The 12,352-nt window shown below is 35.1% G+C and overlaps 1 protein-coding gene across 1 annotated transcript in view; it reads right to left on the bottom strand.

The window, feature by feature from the left end:
• Positions 1-6,011: 6,011 nt before the first annotated feature.
• LOC141539774 (cytochrome P450 2J2-like) overlaps positions 6,012-12,352 on the bottom strand; it is a 29,873-nt gene continuing 23,532 nt past the window's right edge. The window contains 5 exon segments of the mRNA XM_074263020.1: positions 6,012-6,055; positions 7,234-7,372; positions 8,456-8,643; positions 9,960-10,068; positions 10,070-10,096. Of these exon segments, the coding sequence (XP_074119121.1) occupies positions 6,012-6,055; positions 7,234-7,372; positions 8,456-8,643; positions 9,960-10,068; positions 10,070-10,096 (507 nt within the window).

The raw sequence follows: 12,352 nt of genomic DNA, 5'->3' as shown, positions 1-12,352 counted from the left end.
TTCCCAGGTCAAGCTGTTTTTCTCTGTGGAGCTGCTACCAGGGCTGGTTTTATGGGCCAGCCAGGGAGAATGCCAGTCCCTGCTCTATGCTCCAGCCCTCTGCCCTCTGCCAGGGCCTGCCTCCTGGGAGCAAACACCACCCACTCTACAGGAAGAGAAAGACAGGCTTGTCAGCTGGGAACCAGAGAGATCTGGGGACTGCATAAACAGATAGAACCACCCAGTGAGTCCCAAGTCACAGAGCCAGAGCTTTGGGGCAAGAAAGGACCCAGAAACTCAGCCCTTGTTTAGGAGAGCAGCAAGCTGAGACCTAGGGAGGCTAGGAAACTGACAAGGTCCCACTGCTCCTGTAAGATTCAGAGCTTTCAATGGGACCTTACTCAGGTGATCCAGTCAGTACTCCATTCCCTATTGCAATCTGCCTCCAAATGGGCTTGGGAATCTCTAAACCTAGTATTCTGGCACCCTGTGTGGTATGGGGTTAGATTTAAATATATAAATATATATTTATTATATTTAATATGTATGGGAATGCCTGCCATCTAGGGAAGGGTGTGGAGGGAAGGAGGGGAAAAATTCAGAACAGAAGGGAGTACAAGGGATAATGTTGTAAAAAAATTACCTATGCATATGCACTGTCAAAAAATGTTATAATTATGAAAATAAATAAATGAATGAATAAATAGATAGATGATAAATAAATAAATAAAATTTTTTAAAAAATGATTTAAATGGGTATATGAACTTGATTTAGAGTAAACAATTTCAACTTTATTGGAATAATTAGAATAAAATTACAATTGATTTGAAATAGAGATAATTAGAAATTAGATAATAATGATAAAATTTGGATAGAATTAGAATAAATTAAAATGAACCTCCAACAAATTGGAAGAAATTGAATAAAATGCCAATATAATTAGAATAAATTGGAATAACATTCTAATATCTGTAGAATAATATGTAGTTATTAAAATAAAATTTTAATTCATATAGAATAATAAGGAATAATTAGAATAAAATGTCAATTCTATTAAAACAATTGAAATAAAAAGTCAGTATTCTCCTCCTCCTCCTCTTCTTCCTTTTTTCTTTGCCCTTTGCTCTCTAAGAGAACCACGAATCACTTGATACTATGACATATAAGTGAATTGGATTTAAGCAACAAAGGTTGGTGCAAAGTTACTTCTCTTATTTTCTTCTCCTGAGTCATCTGGGTTCAGTGGAAAGATATAGATAAGGACTGAAGGTTGATCTGGATACAATGACAAACCTTGGCCTTTTTAATCTAAGGCCTCTATAACATCTCAGTTTGATTGAGGCAAGGCCCAATCAGTGATTAAGGCAAGGAAAGAAATGAGGAAGAAATGCCTTTTATCTAATCAAAAAAAGTCAAACTGGGTGGCAAAGACCCTCAAGGGTTCTGACCAAAGCAAAAAATTACAGGTGTTGAGTGATTTGCTCACTACAGTGAAGTAGTTTAATCAAACACATCATTTGTTCTTTCTAGCATTTTTCTATCTATGCTGGGACTGGAACTCCAACACTAGAGTGCTGTGCTACTGTCCTGTTGAGTAAGACTCAGCTTCTGGTCTGTGCTGTGGCTATCATCCTTCTGCTGCTTTGCCCAGACATTTTCTGTACTAGGTTATGTTCCCCTTTTACTCAAGGGTGACCTTTTCTGGAGTTCTTCCAAGCTAGGTTAAACTTGAAAATGTTTCATTATGTCACTTTGTTGGCTCTATCCCGGAAGAATTTGTTCAGATGCTTGATTAAAAGTTGTTGTTGAGGGGAGTGGAGCCAAGATGGCGGAGAAGGCACATGCTCTTTAAGCTCCTCTCTCTTGCTCTCACTACCAATCTTTGAATTTAGCCTCAAAAATAGTGCTTGACTGGTGAAATTCATGAAGATTAAAGATGCAATGATTTACCAGCTGAAGATAATCTGGAAGACCACCAGAACAGGTTTGTCTGAGGGGCCAGAATAGACCAGCAGCAGACAGGGAAATAGGAAAGTTTGGCGTCCTGAGCAGACCAGGGACAGGGGTAGCTCTGTGACTAAAAGAGCAGTGGAAACAACCCTGCCATAGGCTTTGCCTTGATTGTAAAGCAGGGGACCAGCACAGAGATTAGAGCCGGAGATATAGGATACTCTAAAAACGCCAGAACTGTACCCTCCCTCCCCCCCACACAAAAAAAAAAAAAATAAATACAAAACACAGAAGTGACTCAGCATAGACCAGTGCAACAGTGTAGCTGCAAACTGAAGCATGGCCAGGGCAACAGCAAATCTACACAGCAGGGGGTGCAGCCTGAGACAGCCTCTAATCTGCACAGTGTGGGGGGTGGGAAGGTGGGGGGGTGGAGCTCAGCCTGGGGCAACAGAACCTCTACAGCAAGACTGTGCTTCTGCAGCAGAGACACTTCCGGTCTGGTGCAGAGAAACTTCCAGTCCGATTAGGGCTATTTAGCTGGTCAGCTGTTAATACCCACAGCCCCAGAGTGGCTTCAGATTGGGGCAGTGACACTTTCACTGCTCACACTCTTGCCTCAAGACAGTTGTTAATCTGCACAGTGGGGTTCTCACCAGGCATTCCCACCCACACCCCCAGCCATGCTGTGCAGACCTGAGTCACTTCCGTTGGGGAACTATTTCCCAGAACACTCCCGTACCTGGCCATACCTTGTAGCTGGATGACAGGCCAGCAATACACCTATCCCTGTTCTGCAGAGGAAGCTGGTAACCTCCTGGCCCTGAAGGCAGACCCTACAGGCTTTAAAAATGAATAAGAAAATTAAAAGGATGATTGATAGCTTCTATACAGAAAGAGAGCAGGTTTTCAACCCCAAGGAGACTAATAGCAGACAATCTCCAGACAATTGTTGGTCCCCAACACAAAAGGCTCTCCTAGAAGAGACTACTAAAAATCTTTAAAGGGAGCTGGAAGAAAAATGGGGAAAGGAAAGAGAAGCTATGCAAGAGAATAACAACTTCCTGAGAGGTGAACTGGAAAAGGTAAAAAAAAAAAATCACAGGAAGTGCAGGGAAACAGAATTTGTGAATTGGAAAAGACAAAGAACTCCCAGGAAAGTAGAATTTTTGAATTAGAAAAAGAAAATAACTCACTAAAAAATAGTGAAATGGAAAAAAATTCCATAGAGCAAAATAACTCATTTAAAAACTCAATTGGAAATATACAAAAAGAAGTAAAAAAAGCTAATGAAGAAAATAACTCATTAAAAATCAGAACTGAATAAATAGAAATGAATGATTCCCTGAGACATCAAGAATCAGTCAAGCAAAACCCCCCACCAAAAAAAAAAAAAAATGAAAAAATAGAAATAGATATCACATATCTATTAGGAAAAACAACAGACTTGAAAAATAGATCTAGGAGAGATAATCTGAGGATTATTGGACTTCCAGAAAATTATGATGAAAAAAAGAGCCTAGATACTATTTTATAGCAAATCATCAAAGAGAACTGCCCAGAAGTAACAGAATCAGAAGGGAAAATAGGCATCAAAATAATTCATTGAACACCTTCTAAAAAAGACCCTAAAAAATTATTGTTGAAAAATTATCCATAAATGTTTTATAAATAAAAAAGCTTTAATAAAATAAAAAAGTTTAATTGAAAAAAATTGAAAAAATGCTCAGCAAGAATTACAATTTGTACAAGAATTTATATTTTTACAGCCAGCCTTGGTTTCCTTTCCCTGTACTTACATCTCAAAATTTCTAGGTCCCTTTGTCCCCTCTCTGACCAAATAATTCTGGATAAATTCCTCTATGCCAGGAACTTCCTTTTTCATACCTGTCTCTATATAGTAGGTCTGAGATACCCAGGCTATCATATCAAACTGAATTCTAGACTTCTTAGGCAGTATCCCATAATATTGTGTGCACCAAAATGTACCCCAAATGCATCCCAAAATGTACCCTTATAAATTGGCTTAAGGAGATCTTGATAGTATATCTTAACTTTTAAAATTTTTATTTTTAAATTATGGAATCAAGTAAACATTTCCATAATGTAGTATAATAAAAATTTTATTGAATAACAAACTGCAAATCTACCCTGTGTAATTTGTTATTCCTTTTAAATATACAAATATACACTTTCCTTTTAAATATACAAAATTACCGTGAAAATGCCTTCTTTTGTCTTCCCTTTCCCATTCTCTAGAGATGTCCATCATTAAAAACAAATAGGTGTGTGTGTGTGTGTGTGTGTGTGTGTGTGTGTGTGTGTGTGTGTGTGTTTGAAATTATCCTATAAATGTTCAAAAATCTTTGGAGTCTTCTCAATGGTGACAAAGAAATACAAATTGCAGAGATATACTTCAATTGGTGAATGATTAAAAAGTTGTGGTATATTATTGTTATGGGTTACTATTGTGCTATTAGCAATGCTGAGCTCAAAGATCTTAGGAAAAAAAGTGAAAAGATTTTCACAAAGAAATGAAGAACAGAATGAGCTGACCCAAGAGACCATAGTATAAAATAACAGCACTGTTTATTTTTAAAATGGCTTTGAGCAAATAAGTTATTTTAACTGTTACAAATACCAAATTAACTATAAGGGACATACAAAAAAATCTGCATCCAGAGAAAGGAAAGATAAATAGTATATGGAGATTCTTATCTCTAATCATCTTAATAAGTTTGAATGATTTTAGGTCTTGTTGGATTACATAAGTTGTACTAAAGTACACGAGTTGAATATCAACTTGGCTGTTTTCAGGGTGATAAAAACGCATAAATGTGATCTGAAATCTGAGTTCTTGGCAAGAAAGCTTTTGTATGAGAGTCAGCTAAATGAATACTAGATAAGGTCATCCATAAATTCACTTAATTACAACATGTACAAGCTCCTAACTTCTAAACTTTTCTCTAGCTGTTTCTCATTCAGAAAATAAGTTTCTTTATGTCTCAGGCTTTGGCTTTATTCAAAAGTCAGTTTAAATCATATCTTTTATTTGAAAGTCTTTCCTGCTTCAACACCCTCAGTCCCTATCTTCCAGCATCTTTCTCAGATGACCCCGTCTTTACCTTGCATAAAACTTAATATATACATGGTTATTACCATGTTGTTTCTTCTTATAGAAATCAAGGTCTTTGAGGATATGCATTTACTAGTGCATAGCATAGTACCTGGGACCTAACAGGTTTTCTTTTTATTTTCTTTTGTTTTTATTAAAGCTTTTTATTTATCAAAACACATGGATGGATAGTTTTTTTTAACATTAACCCTTGTAAAATCTCATGTTCCAATTTTCTCCCCTTTTCCCCACTCTCTCTTCTAGATGTCAAGTAGCCCACTATATGGTAAACATGCCTACCATGTTTTTAATAAATGCTACTGAGTGATTTTATATTCAATATTTAGCACAGTAAATGATAAGACACATAGTAGGTGCTATAAAAGTGCTTGAATTGTTAAGAAAATTAATAATACTGAAAGCCAATGAACTTGTGATATCTTGAATATCAACCCCCTCTGTTTAAGTAATTCTAATTCTTCTTTAAGCATGACTTGTGTACCAAATAGAAAGGTATCACTTAATATTAACTTACATATTAAATATATTTGGTAAAATTTAATTTGTTTCTTAAATTAAAGTAAAAATGGAGCTAGATGAAAGTTATATTTTCTATGCCCCAAATGATCATCAAGAGAAAGCCTCAGGAGTTAAAGGTTTCACATTGTAGAGTACTGCCTAGTGAGTGACACAGACAACTAACACCATAGACTGTTTTCTCTTTCTGATTCTGACTCCTTATCTATGTGCACAGATATATAGCAGGTGATTTATCAATGTTTGTAGAATTGAACTCAATTCACTGAACTGAAAACAAAAATATGAAAAAAAATTGGACTAAGATTGTTGGTTCTATTTCTAAAGACTGGCAGTGATTGTTATCACTATACCTTTTCCCATACCTTTAAAAAAAATCAACTTTTTATTTAGAAAACTCTCTTTCACTTCCCCTTCTATAAACTGGGCTTAATCCCATCCAATTCCAAGGCTGTTGTGGTCATGATTAAAATCTGCATATAAGAGAAAATGACACAGAAGAATTCCAAGTACAATTAGTTTATTGGCTGTGGGTAGCAATTTTTCAACAAGATGAGCAGGGACTCTCAACCTGTTTAGAACTCTTTGGATAGGTAGCTATCCCAAGGCCTCTTTATCACAATCACTTTTCTTAAAAAATGAATCAACCAAAACATGATAGAATGGCTAATGAAATTTGTTATCTTGAAATACAATCACCACAATAGAAACAACAAAAATTCAAGCTAATGGACCCCAAGTTAAGGATCTCCTTTGGTATAAGGACCTCCTTATGGACTCACCCAGTATTTTTAGGAGTATAATGAAGGAACATTAGAAAAGATAACATAAACAATAAATGAGGAATATTCATCACATTGATTCAAATGTTCATTTTCATTTTGTGATTGTGTTTTCTTTATCAACATGGAAATCTACTTTGTGTAAACATCTCTAACAAGAACAAGGAAACCTAAGAGGAACAGATAAATTTAACAAATGAGCAAAACAAAGGTGGGAGGCATTCTTAGCTTCATGTGAGCATAATTAATAATGGAGGGTTTATGATGTATCAACAACAACATAGCTTTTAATAGGAATGGGAAACCCAGCTCTTTGATGAATGGGCTAATATTTCACACTGTGAAAGTCAAGGAAATAATGTGAAAGGAAGTTTTTTTTTTTTTTAATAGATGAAACAATCATCATTATTTATTGGTTTTGTTCTCTATGCTAGGGCTGACCTCGATGCTGTAGATTCAAAGACATAAAGAAAACAATATTTGCCCACAAAGGATTTGCCCGTAAGGATCTCTTAGGACCATACTCATCAGCATGAGGATTTAAACTTTCTAAAACCTTCCCAAAAATCACATCCCATTGTCTGAATTAGAAGCATGAGAGAGAGAAATAATTAAACTAAGTTTGGCCTCCTTGCTTGAGAAAGGAAATCATTGGTTTTATGTTAGATCATCATAGAGTTGTAGGTTTAGAACTGGTGGAGACTTCAGAATTTTCTTTCTTCTCAGTTTAGATTTGAAAAAGAAGGCAGAGGGGGAAGGTAGGTAGTGCAGTGGATAGAGCACCAGCCCTGAATTCAGGAGGAAATATCTTCATGTTAAAAAGTTGATGTCCCCTGACTTGGGGCCCCCTCCCTACTGAGTGGACTCACCTATTGAGAAAGGTAGAAAGGACCCTCTTTTCTTAAATTGACCATTCTCCAGAAAGTGTTCTGGATTGAAGGCTCCTGGGGTAGTCTACTCCTTGGGATCCCTGTGCAAGGCAGTCAAGTTGGTTATCATCATGGCTCCCTGGGGAAAAAAAAGAACTGAATCACAGGAACTTTGAGGAGGAAGGGACCTGGCCCACCTCCTCATTTTACAGAAGAATTGAGAAACAGAGGGAGCTTAGAATGTTCTGGTGCCATATGGCTTCTTAGTGGTCATTGTAGAACTCCAAATTTCTTAGAGCAGGGACTCTCAACATGTTTAGAACTCTTTGGAAAGGTAGCTGTCCCAAGGCCTCTTTATCACAATCACTTTTCTTAAAAAATGAATCAACCAAAACAGATAGAATGGCTAATGAAACTTGTTATCTTGAAATACAATCATCACAATAGAAATAACAAAAATTCAAGCTAATGGACCCCAAGTTAAGGATCTTGACCTTACAGAATCATAAATTTAGAGGTGGAAGGGATTGTAGAGGTCACTGGGACCATTCCTTTCATTTTACAGATGAGTAAATCAATACATGGAAAGTAGATTCTCAAGTTCATCCAACTAATGGCAGGAGGAAATGATTCCAAATGCCTTATTATAAATTGACATTTTGAGGGAAGTTTGATGCCATCAGCATCAGATAATTTGTCTTCCAGCTGACCTCTGCCCCATCTGGGACCATGAATCAGATTGTAAATGAGTATTTTCCCCCTTCAGAAGTCCTTTAAAATGATTGTCATAAATATCAGATACCATGAAAGAATTCTAGGACTGGTGATAAGAGATCCTATTCAAAAAATTTGATACAGGCTATATAAAATGTAGCATTAGAGATTTTAGAATTAAAAGCCTTTTCAGATTTACAGATGAGGAAACTGAAGCTGGGAAGGTGAAGTGACTTATCCAAGGTTTCACAGTAAGTATGGGAGGCTGAATATTAATCCAGGTCTTCCTGACTCAAATTCTATATCCACTGGGTTTTGTTGGGTCAAAAACTCCAACTTCCTTGTGTCTTGAGCATAAAAACACACCTGTGTATGTTTAGATAATCTAATTTAGAAAGAGCTCTTCTTATGGGAGGGGCTCACAGAGCCAGAAAAAGTTGGGGGGGGGGTCAATAATAGGGCATGAAAGTAGGTGGAGACATAATCTTTTCAGGTTCATGTCATTTACCTTGGGCACGTGGTATCCTGCCACTGTGGTATCAACCACAGCTATCCTGGATACATTAAAAGGAATAATATCACCCATTCTCTGAACTTCATGAACAACTGCATTGGTGTAGGGCATATTCTCCTTATCAGCCATGGTGGGCTGCCGAGATTGGCCAATTACCCTGTCAATCTTTTCTTGTATTTTGCCTGGAAAGAAGAGGTTCAATAGTTTGAGACCAAAATATTATCTCCTATTTATAGAGAGTTTTAAAATGTGCAAAACATTTGACAAATATCTCATTTGATCTTTACAACTACAACTTACAGACAGAAGGATACTGCTATTATTATCTACCATCTCCACTTTTTACATGAAACTAAGGAAGAAGTCAAATAACTTGCTCAAACTCTCATATTTATATACGTGAACTCAATTAATTCTTTCCCTTCCTATTCATTATTTTTCTGATAATGTGGGAGAAACACAGCAATACCTATGTTTTTATAAAAGTTTGACTTGACACTTCACCAAACTTGCCAATCCGTGTAGCATGGAGATTGGACTGATTAGTGACAAATAAGATTTTTTTTTATGTGATTGGGAAGGTATTCAGGACCATGGCATCATGGAAAGCATTGGAAAGAAAAGACCTGGCTTCATATTTTAGCTTTACAAGTCACTATTTGAGTCTCCATTAATAAGAAACTCTTGGTGTCTATTTCTCTCTCTCTCTCTAAAATGATTAGGTCAGACTAGATTTCCTCTAATGTTTTTAAATCACTTAATTTTCCACTTGTGTAGAATGAGGGGTTGGGCTTTATGGCTTCTAAGATGATTTCCAACACTAAATCTAAAGACCTTATGTCCTTCTGTAGTTTGAATTAATAATGCGTGCTTCATTTAAGCATTTCCAATTTGAAATCTATAGTGATTTTTCATATTTAACAGGATAAAATACATTTTAAAATGTTAATCTTTGTTATCACACATAATTTCATTAAAAACAGTTATTTTGCAGTATAATGAAAATAATAAACTAATGTTTGGTGTTTAACACTTTAAACACTTAACACTTTAAAATTTACAAAACATCAAATGTTCCGTAACCATTTAATGGTTACGGAACATTTCATGTTTATCAACTTCTTTTATCCTGGGAACAACCATATGAGATAAGAACTAATAAACTGATCTATTTTATAGAACAAGACACAAAGATTGAGAGAAGTTGTATGATTTGCTCAGGGTCACATGGTTAGGAGGTGCTTGAGGAAGGATTTTAATTTATATCTTCTAAATTTTATACTATCTACTGTCCAGCAACTACTATCATATGAGGAATTGAAAAAATATTGGATGTCAAAAGGGGTCCATTTGAAATATGGTAATCAATGTTTGGTTCCAATGACAATTGAAGAAAGATGGTGTATGTAACATGCTTGGCAAATTTTCAAGATCTGTAAATGAGAACTCTTCTGGTGAGAATTTCACAGGGTTGCTTAGCTTAGTGCCATCACTGTACCTTGGATCTCTGGATAAAGGGCCATGTATAGCAGTGCCCACCTTAGGGTGGTCAAAGTTTTCTCTGTTCCAGAAAAGAAGAGGTCCATGGTGCAGGAGACTAAATTTTTTTTCATTAAAACTAGAATTAATGTTATCCTTAAATTAAAAAATCAAGGATTAGTTAGTTAATTCAAAAAATTGTATTGGCTTTCACCAAGTATAAAGAACTTTCTAGGCTGAATGGAACCATGAGCCAAGATCAAGGTGGGATATTTTGGGCTTCCCTTTTATCCCCAAGAATACAATCCCAGTTTCTAAGAATGAAAGACCTTATTTTTTGGAAATAATATTTTCCAATATTTGTTTAGTAATGACAACTTAGAAATTTTTTTCATTGTGAATTTTTATTTTTAGTAATACCTTTTTATTTTTCAAAATACATGCAAACATAGTTTTCAACATTTACTCTTGCAAAACCTTGTGTTCCATATTTTATTCTGTTCCTCTCTCCCTTTCCCCTCCCTTAGGCAGCAAATAATCCAATATAGGTTAAATATGTTAATATTTTTAATATAAAATTGTGTGTTCCAAATTTTCATGCTTCTTTCCATCTTGCTAACATGGTGTGCAATTTGATACAGACCAAGCATTCATGTAAAACATATTTCCATGTTAGCCATATTGAAAGAAGAAACAAATGACAGGAAAGAATGTCAAATAAAAACATAAAGAAAAAAGAGTATGCTTCTATCTACATTCAGATTTCATCAGGTTTTTTTTTTTTCCCTGAATGCGAATAGCATTTTTCATCATGAGTCTTTTGGACTTATCTTTATTCATTGTATTGCTGTAAAGAGCTAAATCAATCATAGTAGATCATTTCACTTTGCTGATACAATGCTGTACTGATTCTGCTCACTTCACTGTGTATCGATGTATGTAAAACTTCGTAGGATTTTCTGAAATCCACCTGTTCTTTATTTCTTATATCACAATAATATTATTTTGCATTCAATATATCACAACTTGTTTAATAATTTCCAGCTAAAGATAATCTCCTCAATTTCCAATTCTTAGATATCAGAAAGTGAGCTGATATGAATATCTTTGTATACCTCCATTCTTTTCCCTGATTATAATCTCTTTGAATACAGGCTTACTAGTGGTATTGCTTGATAAAAGTGTTGGCACAGATTAATTGTCTTTGAGCATAGTTTTAAACTGTTGTCCAGACTGGCTGAATGAGCTCCACCAACAATGCATTAGTATCCCAGTTTCCCCCAGCCTCTTCAACATCCATCATGTGCTTTTTTTTTCCTATTAGCAAATCTGAGAGTTGTGATACAGTTGCTTTAATTTTCATTTCTATATTCAATAGTGACTCAGAATTATTTTTATATGACAATAGATAGCTTAGATTTCTTCATCTGAAAATACCTTTGCCTCTTTATCAACTAGAAAAGGACTTGTATTTTGTAACCAATTTTTTCTTAGTTCTCTATATATTTAAGCAATAAGGTCTTTATCAGAGACAATGGCTGTAAAGATTGTTTTCCAGATTCCTGCTTTCCTTCTAATTTTGGTTACATTGCTTTTATTTGTACAAAACCTTTTTAACTTATTATCAGGATCACCCATTTACATCCCATAATGATCCTTATCTCTTGTTTGGTCACAAATTTCTTAGTTCTCTCTCTCATATATGTGTATATATACATATATGTATATATACATATATACATACATATGTATGTGTGTACATATCTTTGTTATGTAAATTATCTCTTGATCTTCTGCTTTGGTTATGTCATCTGTTTTGTCTAAAGCATGTACCCATTTTGATCATGTCTTGGTATACAGTGTAAGGTGTTGGGTTCTACTTAATTTCTGTCAAACTGCTTTTCAGTTTTCCCAGAAGCTTTTGTCAAATAGTGCATTATTATCCCAGAACCTAAGGTTTTTGGATTTATCAAATACTACATTGTTTTGATGATTGACGTCTGTGTTTTGGGCACCTAATCAATTCCAATGGTCTACACTCTATTTCTTACACAGTTTGATGATTGAGTATTTTTCTTTTTCTCTTCCCCCAACTTAACAGTAATTTCCCCCAAACATATAGTTTTAAATATTAATAGATTATACATTCATAATGATTTTGAACATACTTATATATTAGACATGTTATGAAAGAAAAATCACTATTAAAGAGAAAAGCCACTGGAAAGAAAAAAAATTAAAAATAGAATGTTTTGATGTCCATTCAGTCTCCATTCTTCTCTGAATGAAATTATTGTGTTCCATAACAAGTATATTGGAATTATCTGGGATCACTGTAGTGCTGAGAAGAACTAAGTCTATCATAGTTGATCATCACACAAACTTGCTGTTACTGTGTATAACATTCTCCTG

This window comes from Sminthopsis crassicaudata, chromosome 4 (assembly GCF_048593235.1).
Source record: "Sminthopsis crassicaudata isolate SCR6 chromosome 4, ASM4859323v1, whole genome shotgun sequence".
Classification (NCBI taxonomy): domain Eukaryota; kingdom Metazoa; phylum Chordata; class Mammalia; order Dasyuromorphia; family Dasyuridae; genus Sminthopsis; species Sminthopsis crassicaudata.
Note: the sequence above shows the minus strand (reverse complement) of the source record. Positions and strands in the feature narration are given on the sequence as shown.